The following is a 21,228-nucleotide window of genomic DNA, read 5'->3' as shown; positions in this document are numbered from 1 at the left end:
TCTAACCAGCTGACATGTGACTTCATCACCTGAGAGAATAACTCTAACCAGCTGACATGTGACTTCATCACCTGAGAGAATAACTCTAACCAGCTGACATGTGACTTCATCACCTGAGAGAATAACTCTAACCAGCTGACATGTGACTTCATCATCTCAGAGAATAACTCTAACCAGCTGACATGTGACTTCATCACCTCAGAGAATATCTCTAACCAGCTGACATGTGACTTCATCACCTGCAGAGAATAACTCTAACCAGCTGACATGTGACTTCATCACCTCAGAGAATAACTCTAACCAGCTGACATGTGACTTCATCACCTCAGAGAATAACTCTAACCAGCTGACATGTGACTTCATCACCTGAGAGAATAACTCTAACCAGCTGACATGTGACTTCATCACCTCAGAGAATAACTCTAACCAGCTGACATGTGACTTCATCACCTCAGAGAATAACTCTAACCAGCTGACATGTGACTTCATCACCTGAGAGAATAACTCTAACCAGCTGACATGTGACTTCATCACCTGAGAGAATAACTCTAACCAGCTGACATGTGACTTCATCACCTCAGAGAATAACTCTAACCAGCTGACATGTGACTTCATCACCTCAGAGAATAACTCTAACCAGCTGACATGTGACTTCATCACCTGAGAGAATAACTCTAACCAGCTGACATGTGACTTCATCACCTGAGAGAATAACTCTAACCAGCTGACATGTGACTTCATCACCTCAGAGAATAACTCTAACCAGCTGACATGTGACTTCATCACCTCAGAGAATAACTCTAACCAGCTGACATGTGACTTCATCACCTCAGAGAATAACTCTAACCAGCTGACATGTGACTTCATCACCTGAGAGAATAACTCTAACCAGCTGACATGTGACTTCATCACCTGAGAGAATAACTCTAACCAGCTGACATGTGACTTCATCACCTGAGAGAATAACTCTAACCAGCTGACATGTGACTTCATCACCTGAGAGAATAACTCTAACCAGCTGACATGTGACTTCATCACCTGAGAGAATAACTCTAACCAGCTGACATGTGACTTCATCACCTGAGAGAATAACTCTAACCAGCTGACATGTGACTTCATCACCTGAGAGAATAACTCTAACCAGCTGACATGTGACTTCATCACCTGAGAGAATAACTCTAACCAGCTGACATGTGACTTCATCACCTGAGAGAATAACTCTAACCAGCTGACATGTGACTTCATCACCTGAGAGAATAACTCTAACCAGCTGACATGTGACTTCATCACCTGAGAGAATAACTCTAACCAGCTGACATGTGACTTCATCACCTGAGAGAATAACTCTAACCAGCTGACATGTGACTTCATCACCTGAGAGAATAACTCTAACCAGCTGACATGTGACTTCATCACCTGAGAGAATAACTCTAACCAGCTGACATGTGACTTCATCACCTGAGAGAATAACTCTAACCAGCTGACATGTGACTTCATCATCTGAGAGAATAACTCTAACCAGCTGACATGTGACTTCATCACCTGAGAGAATAACTCTAACCAGCTGACATGTGACTTCATCATCTGAGAGAATAACTCTAACCAGCTGACATGTGACTTCATCACCTGAGAGAATAACTCTAACCAGCTGACATGTGACTTCATCACCTGAGAGAATAACTCTAACCAGCTGACATGTGACTTCATCACCTGAGAGAATAACTCTAACCAGCTGACATGTGACTTCATCACCTGAGAGAATAACTCTAACCAGCTGACATGTGACTTCATCACCTGAGAGAATAACTCTAACCAGCTGACATGTGACTTCATCACCTGAGAGAATAACTCTAACCAGCTGACATGTGACTTCATCACCTGAGAGAATAACTCTAACCAGCTGACATGTGACTTCATCACCTGAGAGAATAACTCTAACCAGCTGACATGTGACTTCATCACCTGAGAGAATAACTCTAACCAGCTGACATGTGACTTCATCACCTGAGAGAATAACTCTAACCAGCTGACATGTGACTTCATCACCTGAGAGAATAACTCTAACCAGCTGACATGTGACTTCATCACCTGAGAGAATAACTCTAACCAGCTGACATGTGACTTCATCACCTGAGAGAATAACTCTAACCAGCTGACATGTGACTTCATCACCTGAGAGAATAACTCTAACCAGCTGACATGTGACTTCATCACCTGAGAGAATAACTCTAACCAGCTGACATGTGACTTCATCACCTGAGAGAATAACTCTAACCAGCTGACATGTGACTTCATCACCTGAGAGAATAACTAACCAGCTGACATGTGACTTCATCACCTGAGAGAATAACTCTAACCAGCTGACATGTGACTTCATCACCTGAGAGAATAACTCTAACCAGCTGACATGTGACTTCATCACCTGAGAGAATAACTCTAACCAGCTGACATGTGACTTCATCACCTGAGAGAATAACTCTAACCAGCTGACATGTGACTTCATCACCTGAGAGAATAACTCTAACCAGCTGACATGTGACTTCATCACCTGAGAGAATAACTCTAACCAGCTGACATGTGACTTCATCACCTGAGAGAATAACTCTAACCAGCTGACATGTGACTTCATCACCTGAGAGAATAACTCTAACCAGCTGACATGTGACTTCATCACCTGAGAGAATAACTCTAACCAGCTGACATGTGACTTCATCACCTGAGAGAATAACTCTAACCAGCTGACATGTGACTTCATCATCTGAGAGAATAACTCTAACCAGCTGACATGTGACTTCATCACCTGAGAGAATAACTCTAACCAGCTGACATGTGACTTCATCACCTGAGAGAATAACTCTAACCAGCTGACATGTGACTTCATCACCTGAGAGAATAACTCTAACCAGCTGACATGTGACTTCATCACCTGAGAGAATAACTCTAACCAGCTGACATGTGACTTCATCACCTGAGAGAATAACTCTAACCAGCTGACATGTGACTTCATCACCTGAGAGAATAACTCTAACCAGCTGACATGTGACTTCATCACCTGAGAGAATAACTCTAACCAGCTGACATGTGACTTCATCATCCTGAGAGAATAACTCTAACCAGCTGACATGTGACTTCATCATCTGAGAGAATAACTCTAACCAGCTGACATGTGACTTCATCACCTGAGAGAATAACTCTAACCAGCTGACATGTGACTTCATCACCTGAGAGAATAACTCTAACCAGCTGACATGTGACTTCATCACCTGAGAGAATAACTCTAACCAGCTGACATGTGACTTCATCACCTGAGAGAATAACTCTAACCAGCTGACATGTGACTTCATCATCTGAGAGAATAACTCTAACCAGCTGACATGTGACTTCATCACCTGAGAGAATAACTCTAACCAGCTGACATGTGACTTCATCATCTGAGAGAATAACTCTAACCAGCTGACATGTGACTTCATCACCTGAGAGAATAACTCTAACCAGCTGACATGTGACTTCATCATCTGAGAGAATAACTCTAACCAGCTGACATGTGACTTCATCACCTGAGAGAATAACTCTAACCAGCTGACATGTGACTTCATCACCTCAGAGAATAACTCTAACCAGCTGACATGTGACTTCATCACCTCAGAGAATAACTCTAACCAGCTGACATGTGACTTCATCACCTCAGAGAATAACTCTAACCAGCTGACATGTGACTTCATCACCTGAGAGAATAACTCTAACCAGCTGACATGTGACTTCATCACCTGAGAGAATAACTCTAACCAGCTGACATGTGACTTCATCACCTGAGAGAATAACTCTAACCAGCTGACATGTGACTTCATCACCTGAGAGAATAACTCTAACCAGCTGACATGTGACTTCATCACCTGAGAGAATAACTCTAACCAGCTGACATGTGACTTCATCACCTGAGAGAATAACTCTAACCAGCTGACATGTGACTTCATCACCTCAGAGAATAACTCTAACCAGCTGACATGTGACTTCATCACCTGAGAGAATAACTCTAACCAGCTGACATGTGACTTCATCATCTCAGAGAATAACTCTAACCAGCTGACATGTGACTTCATCACCTGAGAGAATAACTCTAACCAGCTGACATGTGACTTCATCACCTGAGAGAATAACTCTAACCAGCTGACATGTGACTTCATCACCTGAGAGAATAACTCTAACCAGCTGACATGTGACTTCATCACCTGAGAGAATAACTCTAACCAGCTGACATGTGACTTCATCACCTGAGAGAATAACTCTAACCAGCTGACATGTGACTTCATCACCTGAGAGAATAACTCTAACCAGCTGACATGTGACTTCATCACCTGAGAGAATAACTCTAACCAGCTGACATGTGACTTCACCTGAGAGAATAACTCTAACCAGCTGACATGTGACTTCATCACCTGAGAGAATAACTCTAACCAGCTGACATGTGACTTCACCTGAGAGAATAACTCTAACCAGCTGACATGTGACTTCATCATCTGAGAGAATAACTCTAACCAGCTGACATGTGACTTCATCACCTGAGAGAATAACTCTAACCAGCTGACATGTGACTTCATCATCTGAGAGAATAACTCTAACCAGCTGACATGTGACTTCATCACCTGAGAGAATAACTCTAACCAGCTGACATGTGACTTCATCACCTCAGAGAATAACTCTAACCAGCTGACATGTGACTTCATCACCTGAGAGAATAACTCTAACCAGCTGACATGTGACTTCATCACCTGAGAGAATAACTCTAACCAGCTGACATGTGACTTCATCACCTCAGAGAATAACTCTAACCAGCTGACATGTGACTTCATCACCTGAGAGAATAACTCTAACCAGCTGACATGTGACTTCACCTGAGAGAATAACTCTAACCAGCTGACATGTGACTTCATCACCTGAGAGAATAACTCTAACCAGCTGACATGTGACTTCACCTGAGAGAATAACTCTAACCAGCTGACATGTGACTTCATCATCTGAGAGAATAACTCTAACCAGCTGACATGTGACTTCATCACCTGAGAGAATAACTCTAACCAGCTGACATGTGACTTCATCATCTGAGAGAATAACTCTAACCAGCTGACATGTGACTTCATCACCTGAGAGAATAACTCTAACCAGCTGACATGTGACTTCATCACCTGAGAGAATAACTCTAACCAGCTGACATGTGACTTCATCACCTGAGAGAATAACTCTAACCAGCTGACATGTGACTTCATCACCTGAGAGAATAACTCTAACCAGCTGACATGTGACTTCATCACCTCAGAGAATAACTCTAACCAGCTGACATGTGACTTCATCACCTGAGAGAATAACTCTAACCAGCTGACATGTGACTTCATCACCTCAGAGAATAACTCTAACCAGCTGACATGTGACTTCATCACCTGAGAGAATAACTCTAACCAGCTGACATGTGACTTCATCACCTGAGAGAATAACTCTAACCAGCTGACATGTGACTTCACCTGAGAGAATAACTCTAACCAGCTGACATGTGACTTCATCACCTGAGAGAATAACTCTAACCAGCTGACATGTGACTTCATCACCTGAGAGAATAACTCTAACCAGCTGACATGTGACTTCACCTGAGAGAATAACTCTAACCAGCTGACATGTGACTTCATCACCTGAGAGAATAACTCTAACCAGCTGACATGTGACTTCATCATCTGAGAGAATAACTCTAACCAGCTGACATGTGACTTCATCACCTGAGAGAATAACTCTAACCAGCTGACATGTGACTTCACCTGAGAGAATAACTCTAACCAGCTGACATGTGACTTCATCACCTGAGAGAATAACTCTAACCAGCTGACATGTGACTTCACCTGAGAGAATAACTCTAACCAGCTGACATGTGACTTCACCTGAGAGAATAACTCTAACCAGCTGACATGTGACTTCATCACCTGAGAGAATAACTCTAACCAGCTGACATGTGACTTCATCATCTGAGAGAATAACTCTAACCAGCTGACATGTGACTTCATCACCTCAGAGAATAACTCTAACCAGCTGACATGTGACTTCACCTGAGAGAATAACTCTAACCAGCTGACATGTGACTTCATCACCTGAGAGAATAACTCTAACCAGCTGACATGTGACTTCATCACCTGAGAGAATAACTCTAACCAGCTGACATGTGACTTCATCATCTGAGAGAATAACTCTAACCAGCTGACATGTGACTTCATCACCTGAGAGAATACTCTAACCAGCTGACATGTGACTTCATCATCTGAGAGAATAACTCTAACCAGCTGACATGTGACTTCACCTGAGAGAATAACTCTAACCAGCTGACATGTGACTTCATCATCTGAGAGAATAACTCTAACCAGCTGACATGTGACTTCATCACCTCAGAGAATAACTCTAACCAGCTGACATGTGACTTCACCTGAGAGAATAACTCTAACCAGCTGACATGTGACTTCATCACCTGAGAGAATAACTCTAACCAGCTGACATGTGACTTCATCACCTGAGAGAATAACTCTAACCAGCTGACATGTGACTTCATCACCTGAGAGAATAACTCTAACCAGCTGACATGTGACTTCATCATCTGAGAGAATAACTCTAACCAGCTGACATGTGACTTCATCACCTGAGAGAATAACTCTAACCAGCTGACATGTGACTTCATCACCTGAGAGAATAACTCTAACCAGCTGACATGTGACTTCATCACCTGAGAGAATAACTCTAACCAGCTGACATGTGACTTCATCACCTGAGAGAATAACTCTAACCAGCTGACATGTGACTTCATCACCTCAGAGAATAACTCTAACCAGCTGACATGTGACTTCATCACCTGAGAGAATAACTCTAACCAGCTGACATGTGACTTCATCACCTGAGAGAATAACTCTAACCAGCTGACATGTGACTTCATCATCTCAGAGAATAACTCTAACCAGCTGACATGTGACTTCACCTGAGAGAATAACTCTAACCAGCTGACATGTGACTTCACCTGAGAGAATAACTCTAACCAGCTGACATGTGACTTCATCATCTGAGAGAATAACTCTAACCAGCTGACATGTGACTTCATCACCTCAGAGAATAACTCTAACCAGCTGACATGTGACTTCACCTGAGAGAATAACTCTAACCAGCTGACATGTGACTTCATCACCTGAGAGAATAACTCTAACCAGCTGACATGTGACTTCATCACCTGAGAGAATAACTCTAACCAGCTGACATGTGACTTCATCATCTGAGAGAATAACTCTAACCAGCTGACATGTGACTTCATCACCTGAGAGAATAACTCTAACCAGCTGACATGTGACTTCATCATCTGAGAGAATAACTCTAACCAGCTGACATGTGACTTCATCACCTGAGAGAATAACTCTAACCAGCTGACATGTGACTTCATCACCTGAGAGAATAACTCTAACCAGCTGACATGTGACTTCATCACCTGAGAGAATAACTCTAACCAGCTGACATGTGACTTCATCACCTCAGAGAATAACTCTAACCAGCTGACATGTGACTTCATCACCTGAGAGAATAACTCTAACCAGCTGACATGTGACTTCATCATCTCAGAGAATAACTCTAACCAGCTGACATGTGACTTCATCACCTCAGAGAATAACTCTAACCAGCTGACATGTGACTTCATCACCTGAGAGAATAACTCTAACCAGCTGACATGTGACTTCATCACCTGAGAGAATAACTCTAACCAGCTGACATGTGACTTCATCACCTGAGAGAATAACTCTAACCAGCTGACATGTGACTTCATCACCTGAGAGAATAACTCTAACCAGCTGACATGTGACTTCATCACCTGAGAGAATAACTCTAACCAGCTGACATGTGACTTCATCATCTGAGAGAATAACTCTAACCAGCTGACATGTGACTTCATCACCTGAGAGAATAACTCTAACCAGCTGACATGTGACTTCATCACCTGAGAGAATAACTCTAACCAGCTGACATGTGACTTCATCATCTGAGAGAATAACTCTAACCAGCTGACATGTGACTTCATCATCTGAGAGAATAACTCTAACCAGCTGACATGTGACTTCATCACCTGAGAGAATAACTCTAACCAGCTGACATGTGACTTCATCACCTCAGAGAATAACTCTAACCAGCTGACATGTGACTTCATCACCTGAGAGAATAACTCTAACCAGCTGACATGTGACTTCATCACCTGAGAGAATAACTGGGTGTTTCTAGAGAGAGATGAGTCCTGTGTCTCTGATCCTGTTTATAAGAGTCTCCTGACGTAAACAACAACGTGACGTAAACAACAACAAAGCCGTCTGAAGCTCAGATTTCTGGAGTCAAAAATCCAAATCTAAATTTAAAAAAGATGATTTTAATAGAAATTCAATATAATTGAAAATAAATCTTAATCCCAAAAACAATATATTTAAAATAATCTAAATCTCCAAAAATAAAAAATAAATACAAATCTAAAAATAATCTAAATATAAATCTTAAATAAAAAAAAATCGAACTACAAAACATTAGAATTTCATCCCGTTTCTGTAGAACAGAAATGTTGCTTTCTGGCCTCACTTTAACATTTCACAGGGAAATTCTGCATTTCAGTATGAGGGCCCCCCCCCCCCCCCCCCCAGTCTGTGTCGTTTGATTGAATTGTTCCTAAAAGTCTCTCTTTCTGTGTTTTCAGGGAAGAGCTACAGGGTCCCTGAGGGTCTGGAGGAGGGGGGGAAGAGGAAGAGGAAGAGAGTTTCTGCTCTGCAGGACTTCAGGAGCTGGTTCACCGGAACCTGTGAGATCAATACAGATCAGATACAGACTTGTCGTCTGACTGCTCGCTTTGTGCCATTTATTTCTGTCATTCAGACTTTAATTACATTTTTCACATTTTATACATAAAACGGCCCCCCAGTTATAAGAACTTTTCCCAGGAATAGTTCCTGAGCTCTTTAGTCCCTGAACTTTCTAGCAGATCGTGTTCACACCGGAATAAGTCCCTGAGGGAGGGTTAGGCAAATGAAGCCGCTGACGTCACTTCTTCTTCTGCTGTGGGTTTACTGGCAGGCCGCAAACCACCTCACGGCGTATACTGCCACCCGGAGTCCCCGGAGTTAAGGAAGGCTTCAGTAGAAGCTGCTGGGACTCCCAGCAGCTTCTACTGAAGCCTTCAGAGTAAATCGCCAGAACGCCGACACCTCCTCATCTCCACCGCTCCTATGTTTTATTTTGTGTTGCCATAAGTTAGTCTCTCTCCGTTGCTGCGCGGGGCTAATGCTAATAATGCTAATCCTAATAATGCTAATGCTAATAATGCTAATGCCAGCCAATACAATGGTGGCTTCACAAAAACTTTTCAGAGTTTTACGGGGCGTTGTTTGCAATTCGCCCAGCCAATAGAAATTGGAACTGTTTCCTCCCAGGATAGTCCCACCTCTCTAGCAGGGACTGAAAAGGGGGAAAGGTTGTTTTTGGTGTGAACGCAAAATCCCAGGAACTATCGGAACTAAAAGGGAAAAGTACTCCGGTGTGAACGCGCCTATTCTCTCCCACACACATGCATACCTTTAACCTTATGAGTTATTCCTCTAAATACTGATCTCTTGTTTCAGTCGACCCTCCTCAGCAGAAGCTGAAAAACGGACCCACGTTTGCAGGTAATGTTAGCTTAGCTTAGCATAGTGATGTAAACGGAGGCAAACTGCTAGCATGTGAGCTCAGAACAGTTTTAACAGTTAAACTGAATGTTTTATTGTGTTTTATTTCAAATGTTTGCAGACCTGAACTACATCTACCTGAGCACGATGAAGGACAAGCTGAAGAGCAGGAAGAGGCTCTTCAGGAAGGCGGTACGAAATATGGAAAAATATATATTATGAGTTTTTTAGTCCGTTATTATATATATATATATATGTAGGTATTTATTTCTATTATCTATTTATATATTTAATAATTGTATTTAATTAAATATATATTTATGAATTAATTCCTTTTTTTATTTATTCATCTACTTCTTGTTTTGTTTAATTATAAGTAAATTATTCATTTTATTTTATATTGTGTTTACATTTGTTCTACATTTTTTGTAAGTTATTGGTATATCTCATTTTTATAAATTATTTACTAATGTTATATTACATTTTTATTTATTTTTATATTCAGAATGATATTTTATATTATCATTTTTTTATATATATATTTTTAAGTCAATAATTTTAATCTATTTTAAAGTTTTAATGCGTGATGTCTCCAGGGCGTCGTTGTGTCTGACGAGGAGCTGAGGAGGACCTTCCTGCAGCCAGAGGGGGCGGGGCTTAACCAGGGGGAGGAGCCTGAGGACGGGTTCATACCACCTGACATGCTGGGTAACACACAGACATACACACACTCCCTCACACACACACACACCCACTCACTCACTCACTCACTCACTCACTCACTCACTCAAACTCACTCACACTCACACACACTCACTCACTCACTCAAACTCACTCACTCACTCACTCACTCACTCACTCACTCAAACTCACTCACACTCACACTCACTCACTCACTCACACACACTCACACACACTCACTCACTCACTCACTCACTCACTCACACTCACACTCACTCACTCACTCACACACACTCACACACACTCTCACACACTCGTATAGTGTCTAAGTGTTGATGTGTGCAGGTGGAGACGACGACCTCTCTGATAACGAACAGGAAGCGTTTCCTGACGACGCTCCGGCAGACTTCGGAGGAGACTTCGTGTCGCCGGGTAGATTAATGAAACACTTATTTTAATAACTGGTTAATTAGAGATATAAATAAAGCTGATTGATGTGTGTGTGCTTCAGACGCTCAGAGGGACGAGCTGAGCTACGAGGACCTGGTGAAGCTGAGAGTCGTAAGTCAATCTTTATTCACTAATTCTACTGAGAGGAATAAAATATCCACAGAGGATTCAAACGCGTTCAAAGCATTCGTATTATAATAATTCAACAATATTTGCTATTCTTTTCTACTTATGTGGTGCGTTCAGGAGCAGCTTGTGTTTAACAGTGTTGATGTGGTGCGTTCAGGAGCAGCTGGTGTTTAACAGTGTTGATGTGGTGCGTTCAGGAGCAGCTGGTGTTTAACAGTGTTGATGTGGTGCGTTCAGGAGCAGCTGGTGTTTAACAGTGTTGATGTGGTGCGTTCAGGAGCAGCTGGTGTTTAACAGTGTTGATGTGGTGCGTTCAGGAGCAGCTGGTGTTTAACAGTGTTGATGTGGTGCGTTCAGGAGCAGCTGGTGTTTAACAGTGTTGATGTGGTGCGTTCAGGAGCAGCTGGGGTTTAACAGTGTTGATGTGGTGCGTTCAGGAGCAGCTGGTGTTTAACAGTGTTGATGTGGTGCGTTCAGGAGCAGCTGGTGTTTAACAGTGTTGATGTGGTGCGTTCAGGAGCATCTAATGACAGTGTTGTTGTTGTGGTGCGTTCAGGAGCAGCTGGTGGTGAACTGTAAAGGCTACACTCAGGAAACGACTCTGTCCCGGAGAGTGAAAGTCTGGGAGGATAAAATCCGCCCGGAGCTCCAGCTGCAGGTTCCAAACAGCCAGAGACACGTGTTTGATGTTTGATGTTTGATGTTTGATGTTTGATGTTTGATCTGCGGTTCTTTCTGACGAGGCGTTTGTGTTCCAGGAGGACCGCTCGGTGTTCGATATCCACGACTACGGAGGGAGGATCGTCAGCTCTCTGGTTTCTGTGGGGAAAAGCAGAACTTTCTCCTCCATCGTCGCCGGGATGGACAACTTCGAGGCCTGCAAGTACCTGCTGGCTTCCCTGCAACTGGTAAACAACAACAATATACAAACAACAACACAACGCAGACATGTTGGAGACTTCCCACTGAGTTCAAACACGTTTTAAAGGAAGTATGCGGCGAGTGAGAAGCAGTTTAATGGATGTAAAAACTCTATCAGTCCTGCTTTCATTTTGAAAAACCTTTGAGCTGAGGTCTTTTATTTTGAAAACACTTAAAACAGTAGACTCTTATTTTGAAAACCGTTCGATCGGTAGTCTTTGATTTTGAAAACACTTTAAGAACTAGACTTTTATTTTGAAAACACTTTGAGCAGTAGACTCTTATTTTGAAAACCGTTCGATCGGTAGTCTTTTATTTTGAAAATACCTTGAGCAGAGGTCTTTTGTTTTGAAAACACTTAAAGTAGTAGACTCTTATTTTGAAAACCGTTCGATCGGTAGTCTTTTATTTTGAAAATACCTTGAGCAGAGGTCTTTTATTTTGAAAACACTTAAAGTAGTAGACTCTTATTTTGAAAACCGTTGGATCGGTAGTCTTTGATTTTGAAAACACTTTAAGAACTAGACTTTTATTTTGAAAACACTTTAAACAGTAGACTCTTATTTTGAAAACCGTTCGATCGGTAGTCTTTTATTTTGAAAATACCTTGAGCAGAGGTCTTTTATTTTGAAAACAGTTTGAAAACTAGACTCTTATTTTGAAAACCCTTTGAGCAGAGTTCTTTTATTTTTGAAAACACTTTAGGAACTATAATCTTAATTTGAAAACACTTTGAGTAGGAGTCTTTTATTCTGAAAACACTTTAAACAGTAGACTCTTATTTTGAAAACAGTTTGAGAACTAGACTCTTATTTTGAAAACCCTTTGAGCAGAGTTCTTTTATTTTTGAAAACCCTTTGAGCAGGGGTCTTTTATTTTGAAAACACTTTGAGCAGAGTTCTTTTATTTTGAAAACCCTTTGAACAGGGGTCTTTTATTTTGAAAACCCTTTGAACAGAGGTCTTTTATTTTTGAAAAATCTTTCAGTTGGAAAAAACTTCAAGCAGTAGACTCTTTATTTTGAAAACCGTTGGAGTAGGAGTCTCTTATTTTGAAAATCCTTTTAGTAGTAGACTTTTATTTTGAGAATCCTTCGAGCAGCAGCCTCTTCTTTATCAAACCCTTTAAGTATGTGTCTATTTGGAAAACACTTTGAGCTCTTATTTTGAAATGTGGTGTTTAATCGGTGTTACCATCTCAGTGTTTTATTGTGAAAGTTTAGTAGGAGTCTATTTGTTATGACCATGGTTCAAGCAGGGGTATTTTATTTTGAAAACCCTTTGCGTAGGAGTCTTTGTTCAAATGGTTTTCTAATAAGAGACTTTTATTTGGAAAACACTTTGAACAATATCAATACCATATCAGTGTTTTATTGTGAAAGTGTTGTTTCCTTTTTCAGGTGAACAACTACATTTTGAGCAGGAGTCTTTTATTTTGAAACCCCTTTAAGCTGAGGTCTTTTATTTTGAAAACACTTAAAGCAGGGGTGGGGAACCCTCCGGCCCGCGAGACCATTTGGTACGGCCCTCGAGGTAATTTATAAACACACGCAAAAAAAATTAATTAAAGAAATCTAGACCGCAAAATAATTAAACAAGCGAGTGTCTGTTTTTCCTGGCCAGGGTCAGGGTCCTTGAACACAACACGAGCCTAACGTGTCATATGTCTCGTTTGAGAGGGGTGTAGTTCTAACGGAGAGCACCAGAACGCGGCTCCGGCACTTCAGAAATGTCAGTACCCATAAGGAGCCGTACACATGCTGCAGTGTCTGCGTGGCTGTGTCTTTAGTTGAAAGCCCAGTGGGCGATCTGTTCATCTGTCATACTGATCATACAGTCAATAACTTTGTTGTTATTAGCATCTGGTTAGCTAGCTATGCTAACGAATATAAGAAGCTTTTTCTACAACCAGTGAGGTAAAGGCACATCTTTGTATGATCATTATAGTTATAAAAAAATAAGAGAATAAAGTGAACAGGTATAAAATACTATATGACAGTAAAAAAAAGTTATTATTAATAAACAAGAATTCAGTTTGAAAGGAAAGTGATTTATAAAATATCCATAAAGAAAAATAAAATCTGCTTCCAGTTGTGTTTCATCTGGTGTTGAGAGATGGATCCATAGATCTCTCCATGTTGCTCTGAGTGCACCAGATTGATGCTTTCAACTTCAACATTTAAAAACACATCTTCCCGGGGGAGCATGCCCCCGGACCCCCCTAGAGGAGGTGAGGTCCACCCTAGAGGAGGTGAGGTCCCCCCCTAGAGGAGGTGAGGACCCCTCTAGAGGAGGTGAGGTCCAACCTAGAGGAGGTGAGGACCCCCCTAGAGGAGGTGAGGTCCCCCCTAGAGGAGGTGAGGACCACCCTAGAGGAGGTGAGGTCCACCCTAGAGGAGGTGAGGACCCCCCTAGAGGAGGTGAGGTCCCTCCTAGAGGAGGTGAGGTCCCCCCTAGAGGAGGTGAGGACCCCCCTAGAGGAGGTGAGGTCCACCCTAGAGGAGGTGAGGTCACCCCCTAGAGGAGGTGAGGTCCACCCTAGAGGAGGTGAGGACCCCTCTAGAGGAGGTGAGGACCCCCCTAGAGGAGGTGAGGTCCACCCTAGAGGAGGTGAGGACCCCTCTAGAGGAGGTGAGGTCCACCCTAGAGGAGGTGAGGACCCCCCTAGAGGAGGTGAGGTCCCCCCCACTTAAATCTTGTTCACATGGAAAGGAAACTAAATACATTTGCTCAGAGACATCTGGATTAAGAGGTTTTATTTTTCTTTGCACAGAAAGAAAGAAAGAAAGAAAGAAAGAAAGAAAGAATGAAAGAAAGAAAGAATGAATGAATGGGCTGTGATTTTAGTTTTTTTAAGTAGAGGTCAATAATACGGCCCTCAGAGGATGAAATGGCCCCTGAGAGGGAAAGGTTCCCCTGCTGTAGAGTATTAGACTCTTTTATTGAAAACTCTTTAAACAATGACTCTAATTCTGAAACGGGTTTTTACCATCTCTGTGTTTTCATGTGAAAGTGTTGTTTCCTGTTTCAGGCGAACGACTACACGGTGGACCTGGACTCACCGGGGGGTCTGGACTCAGACCTGGACTCTCGTCTGGACTCGGTGGTTCTGACGCTGCTCAGCACTCAGAAAGCCAACGACAGATTCAAGACCCTGAACAGACCATAATCTGTGGAGGCTTTTATTCTGAAGGGACGCTCAGCCACTTCCTGCCTCTGATCAAATAACACAAATGATGATGCGCTGTTTTTCCTCAACTATTTGTAAAATAATAAAACATCTCCGTCTTTACTCGGAACCAGAACAGCTGATGGTGGGTCATTTTAAGGAGGCCAAAATAAACACTATTATAATTTAGAGTGGACCCATTATGCTATATTGGAAACATACTGTAGGGCCAGCCGTACCAAACATGTCTGTGAAGCGTTTAGCTCAAAACACCAGATCACCCATCGGTGTTTCAGCGTTCAGCCGCTAGGGGGCGCCAGCCAGGAACCAGGAAAATCATTATTTAATTTAAAAAAAATGTAGAACATTAAAATAATAACCCCTGGCCACACATCCTCTGTGAGCGAGAGAGAGAAACCTTTATCTATTTAATATAGTTACATTTTAGAAATCATTCCAGTGTGTGCTATAGGACAGTTTGAAAGGGGAGTGATTATTAAAATATGCATACATAAAAAGAAAGAATGCTAAGTAGGTAACATAAAGATAAGAATAAACAAGTTTAAATGATTTGTTATTGGTTGTGATCATATTCTAAAGGTGTTTGGATTATTGAAAAGTATACAGCTCCCTTTGCCTTAGCACCGCTGCTATGACTGAACCGCTGCGGTGACTGAACCGCTGCGGTGACTGAATGTCATTTAGTGCTCCTGACCGCTTCAAGCTTCATTTCTGAAACAGTTCAAGAGCTCAAAGCTTTCTCTCTGTCGCTGGGTTTACCACAAGGACATCACGTCTCACATATTCTCTCCAGTAGCCTGCAGCGTTAGCTCCATGGCTAGCTCTGAGTGTTAGCATGCTTTCTAATGTAAACACAGAGCATAACACGCCGCGCATTGTTTCTGATGCAGCACATAGCTTGACACGTGTCACGTGTATACGGAGACGATAGGTTGGGACGTGTCACGTGTATACGGAGACGATAGGTCGGGACGTGTCACGTGTATACGGAGACGATAGGTCGGGACGTGTCACGTGTATACGGAGACGATAGGTCGGGACATGTCACGTGTATACGGAGACGATAGGTCGGGACGTGTCACGTGTATACGGAGACGATAGGTCGGGACGTGTCGCGTGTATACGGAGACGATAGGTCGGGACGTGTCACGTGTATACGGAGACGATAGGTCGGGACGTGTCGCGTGTATACGGAGACGATAGGTCGGGACGTGTCGCGTGTATACGGAGACGAGAGGTCGGGACGTGTCGCGTGTATACGGAGACGATAGGTCGGGACGTGTCGCGTGTATACGGAGACGATAGGTCGGGACGTGTCACGTGTATACGGAGACGATAGGTCGGGACGTGTCACGTGTATACGGAGACGATAGGTCGGGACGTGTCGCGTGTATACGGAGACGATAGGTCGGGACGTGTCACGTGTATACGGAGACGATAGGTCGGGACGTGTCACGTGTATACGGAGACGATAGGTCGGGACGTGTCACGTGTATACGGAGACGATAGGTCGGGACGTGTCACGTGTATACGGAGACGATAGGTTGGGACGTGTCACGTGTATACGGAGACGATAGGTTGGGACGTGTCACGTGTATACGGAGACGATAGGTTGGGACGTGTCACGTGTATACGGAGACGATAGGTTGGGACGTGTCACGTGTATACGGAGACGATAGGTTGGGACGTGTCACGTCGGCCAGATGTCGCCAATGACCTAATAGGAGCCAAAATTCTGGATCTGCTTGTTAGCACCCTCCTTTTTTTTAGAGATGTGGGTACGGAGGAAAATGTCCTGAAACACCGGGGACACGTTGTGATGTAGAAAATACGTCACAACGTGCGTTTTGCAGGACAGGTCCCCTTTAAACAACTTCAATACATTTTTATACCCATTGAAATAAATATGACTTTTTGTTGTTTCCCGTCTATTTCTTTTCGCATTTTAAATTTGCTTTATTTTATTCTGTATTTATTCAAAAATAAGGTTTGTTTTCACCAGATATATTTTTACTCTCGCTTTACAACAAAGACTTTTTATATATATTTTATTTTCAGAGTCTCTTGTTTTCATTTGGTTTTATAGTCTTTATAGATCCAGGTTCTACTGGTCCAGTCCCCTGTAGTTCTGGTTCTACTGGTCCAGTCCCCTGTAGTTCTGGTTCTACTGGTCCAGTCCCCTGTAGTTCTGGTTCTACTGGTCCAGTCCCTTGTGGTTCTGGATGTGGTTCTTGATGCTCTCCACGATCTTCTCCTCGCTCTTGGACCGGCTGTAGTAGTCGAGGAAGAGTCCGTCGGGGCTGACCAGGTAGATCAGAACCGAGTGGTCCACGATGTAGTCCCCGTCGTCGTCCTTGGGCCCGGCACTGGCGTAGACCCGGTAGTCCCTGCCCGCGTGCTGCACCTCCTCTGGGGTCCCGGTGAGGGCCACCAGGCGGGGGTGGAAGTCCTGCACGTAGCGGGCCAGCGCCGGCACGTCGTCCCGCTGCGGGTCCACCGTGATGAAGAGAGGCTGCACGGGGGGCAGCAGGGGGTCCTGGGGACACAATGTAAATACAATAATTAATTGAAAGGTCTCTCATCATGCAAAACTTCCTTTGTGATGTCTTCTCTACATCACCAAGTGTCCCCTGTGTGTCCCCGGTGTGTCCCCTGTGTGTCCCCCGGTGTGTCCCCGGTGTGTCCCCGGTGTGTCAGGAGACTCTCAAAGTGTCAGAAAATAAACCCCTCTCTCTTCTCCTCCGTACCCACATCTCTAACAACGGGGAACAACGGAGCTGATCCAGATTTGCTGCGTCGTGACCACATTACTAAAATGTGGGCGGGCTTTACCCCCACGGGCCAATCAGAAACGTTGCTGTCAGAAACAATGAGACGTGTTCTGGAAGTAATATGGTCTGTGTTTACATTAGCAAGCTAACACTCAGAGCTAACCTGTGCTGGAGAGCAGAGCCGGCCCGACCCATTAAGCGGCCGCTTAGGGCCCCGCAGCCACTAAGGGCCCCCTAGCAAAAATATATAAATAAACCTCAGCACACCGTCGCCGTGATAAGTATGTTTAATTAATTGTGTTAATATGCCTAGATTGCCTACTCTCAAAGTCATGCATTATATGATTGAGTCAATAATATACATCCACCGTGATTTACCTGAACCTCATCATGACAGAAGAGAGGACGGCAGGATTGTAATTTCCCGTGTTGAGTGAATGCAACAGAGGCAAGACACCAGACCAACCAGAGAGTTGAATGGAAATAAACATCTGTCTTATTGGCTCACAGGTACCTATCCTGTGACAATGTTTAAAATAAACTGTCAGTCGGACTCAGAGTTTTTGAAGATGGACATAAGAACACATTTTCTTAAAAAATACGACAATTCTCAAGAGGTGGCTCACACAACAACCCCGGAGCCAGGAGAACAAGGTATGTACATGTCAGTAACTTCCAAGTTATGTCAACATGTAAGCAAAGCATAAATTACAGCTACGTTGACGTTACTTTGAATCGCGGGGGTAAGCTAAACCGTTAGCAAGTAGCTATAGCTAGCCAGATATATTAAATAAACACTTTGTCATATAATCTAAATGTAATGTTTTTTAGCGTTTAGGTGATTTCAAAGAAAGCTCTCTGGGAAATGTTGACTTACTGTTCGACATGAAGCTAGAAGCTACCTTACAGTACACAGTTGATCCTGAGTCCTGTCAGTTAAAGTGTTTCACAGTTAGCTTAGCTAAGCATCAACCTAGCACTGAAATATATGGATGTTATGTGACAGTATTTCTGAGAAACAGTCAGCTGAAATGGTGGCATGCCACTGCTTTACGTGTCGACAGCATGTTTGAACGTATTTGCAGCAGTACATGTGGCTGTTTGGCCCCTGACGTTGCCATAACAACACCTGAATTTAAATGTGCAACCTCTTTTTGTGACAGACTTTTGCAAGAAATTATAATTCTTCTGAATGATATTCCTATTGAGAGTTAGTTTCTATGTGAACATTATGAGATGGACAGCCAGAGAGAATAAATGAGAAACAGTTGTGAAATACTTTATGACAAAAAGAGAATACAGTTTGAGTGATTTGTAAAATATCCATAAAGAAAAATCTGTTCACAGTTGTGTTTCATCTGGGTGTTGAGAGAGGTATCCATTGATCTCTTAATGTTGCTCTCAAAGTGCACCAGATTGATGCTTTTAACTTCAATATTTTAAAAAAATCTTCCCGGGGGAGCATGCCCCCGGACCCCCCTAGAGGAGGTGAGGTCCACGGTGTTTACATGCTTATTTATACAATAGGTTTGCTCATGCTAACATCATAAGACAAAAGTTGGTTCCGTGTTGTGTGTAGTGAGAATGTGCTTGAGTGAGGGGGGCCCCCAAGCCAAAGCTCGCTTAGGGCCCCCAAAAGTCTAGGGCCGGCCCTGCTGGAGAGAGTACAGTATATAGATAATGTGAACAGACCTGGTCCAGCGTGGTGACGGCGCTGCTCAGCTTTTCCAGCTCCTCGGGGCAGATGTCGGGGCAGTGCGTGAACCCGAAGTACAGCAGAACCCACCGGCCCAGGAAGTCCTGCTTGGTTCTGCGTCGGCCCGTCTGGTCCAACAGGCTGAAGGTCCCCTGACCCAGAGACACCTTCCGCAGCTGGTCCAATCGGATCTGCCGCTGCCGCTGCTGCTTCTCCAGGTAAACGAAGCGCCAGCCGGCCAATATGGAGCCTCCAAACAGCAGAGAGACGAGGAGGCGGGTCCGGAGCTTCAGACGGGCCGAAGAACCAGAACCGCCCTGAGAGGAGGGGAGGAGGAGAGAGGAGAGTAAATAATGAGAACAAATGTAAACTGTAAAATTAATTAAATACATACCATCTCAAATTAAACCAATGAATATTAAAGTGAAATAACCTTTGAGAGGAAGCAGCGCTGGGTCAGCTGAGGAAGAGGAGGAGGAGGAAGAGGAAGTCTGAGACACGTCCTCCTCAGGAGTCCTCCACGAACTACATCTCCCACAATGCACCTGAGGCTCAACATCTCTGCACTTCTTCCTGCAACACAAACAGTGAACAAATACTCTTTTTAACTACAGTTTTAATTATAATAGAGACTTAAACCCTGATCTGGATGAGTTCACCTGTAGTGGAGTGAGAAGAATATACACACAGATAAAGTTAAAGAAGGATATTTCAGTAGAAGTACCCTTAAAATGTGTATTTATATGCAGTCCTACAACCATTATTTTGGAATAAATCGTATTTCTGTTCCTTTAAAATCACCTGAAGGTTATTACTAAGTCCACCTTTCCTTTTATAGGTTTATATTTAAAGTTAATAAGATAAAGTACCTTTTTAACTCTTACTGTCGAGCCCTACTGCGCAATAAGAAAAGGGGATTTATGTTACTGATTAGGTTTAAACACTGCTTCTTCGTGACATCAGAAATGAAGGTATTTCAGTCAAATCTCCTCACATTTTGGAATAACGTGACTAAGACCTCCACCTGTAGTGCAGTTAATAAAGATATCAAGTTACAAAAGGATCATTAAATAAAAACCCTAAAATGTGGGATCTTTCCGGGTTTGTAAACTGTAATTCATCTGTTTTTTGTTTTAATAAATCGTATTTTTGTTACTTTAAACCCTCCTGAAATCAACATGAATAACCCTGAACGGTGACTAAGACGCTGCACTCCTGTCTTATAGGTTTATATTTATCACATTGAAACGATAAATGAAATGTTTAAACACTTTTTGTTAGAAATACGAGCTTTTCTGTACTAGCAGAAGACGACCGGGCAGTTAGCATCAGAGATAAAGTGTTTAACCTGGGTCACCTTTAGCTGTGATGCTAACGCTAGTGTGTTTCTCTGCTCTAGTAAACAACAACAGAGTGTTTATGATAATAAATAAACATGATATCTGACCTTCAGCGCGAGAGGTCCGAACTCATGTTTCTGTTCCAGAGACAATAAACAGTTTAAAACATATGTAAGTGAGACTAACTGAACCGGAAGTGGATCTGTTTCTGTTTACAGGAAGCAGCGTCAGAGCGCGTCACTGCCCCCTGGAGGAGGGTTATGGCTAGAAAGGATCCGTCTTGTGTAAATATAACGTCACGTTCTCGTTGTAACTCTCGTTGGAGCGGCTCGGAAACACATCTA

General features: G+C 43.0%; 2 protein-coding genes across 3 annotated transcripts in view; one reads left to right on the top strand and one right to left on the bottom strand.

Annotated features, from left to right (window-relative positions):
- Positions 1-8,608: 8,608 nt before the first annotated feature.
- On the top strand, positions 8,609-15,194 carry ncaph2 (non-SMC condensin II complex, subunit H2; the record flags this gene model as incomplete). The annotated part of the gene is made up of 10 exons (XM_079655708.1): positions 8,609-8,660; positions 8,744-8,845; positions 9,663-9,707; positions 9,829-9,899; positions 10,304-10,415; positions 10,734-10,820; positions 10,900-10,949; positions 11,524-11,625; positions 11,726-11,875; positions 14,919-15,194. The coding sequence occupies 10 exons, from the start codon at positions 8,609-8,611 to the stop codon at positions 15,054-15,056; spliced, it is 909 nt and encodes a 302-aa protein (XP_079511834.1). The 3' UTR covers positions 15,057-15,194.
- A 419-nt stretch (positions 15,195-15,613) lies between these two features.
- sco2 (synthesis of cytochrome C oxidase 2) overlaps positions 15,614-21,228 on the bottom strand; it is a 5,929-nt gene continuing 314 nt past the window's right edge. Inside the window, exons 1-4 of one of the 2 annotated variants that reach the window (XM_079653726.1) lie at positions 20,992-21,149; positions 19,978-20,117; positions 19,541-19,861; positions 15,614-17,613 (exon numbers count right to left, since the gene is read on the bottom strand). In XM_079653726.1, coding sequence (XP_079509852.1) covers positions 17,272-17,613; positions 19,541-19,861; positions 19,978-20,103 — 789 coding nt within the window. In that variant the 5' untranslated portion in view covers positions 20,104-20,117; positions 20,992-21,149 and the 3' untranslated portion in view covers positions 15,614-17,271. Of the gene's footprint in view, positions 17,614-19,540; positions 19,862-19,977; positions 20,118-20,991; positions 21,150-21,228 lie in introns of those variants that run through there. The other variant, XM_079653727.1, reaches the window with a different exon arrangement.

The sequence above is a fragment of the Notothenia rossii genome, assembly GCF_949606895.1.
Source record: "Notothenia rossii genome assembly, chromosome: 10".
NCBI lineage: Eukaryota > Metazoa > Chordata > Actinopteri > Perciformes > Nototheniidae > Notothenia > Notothenia rossii.
Note: the sequence above shows the minus strand (reverse complement) of the source record. Positions and strands in the feature narration are given on the sequence as shown.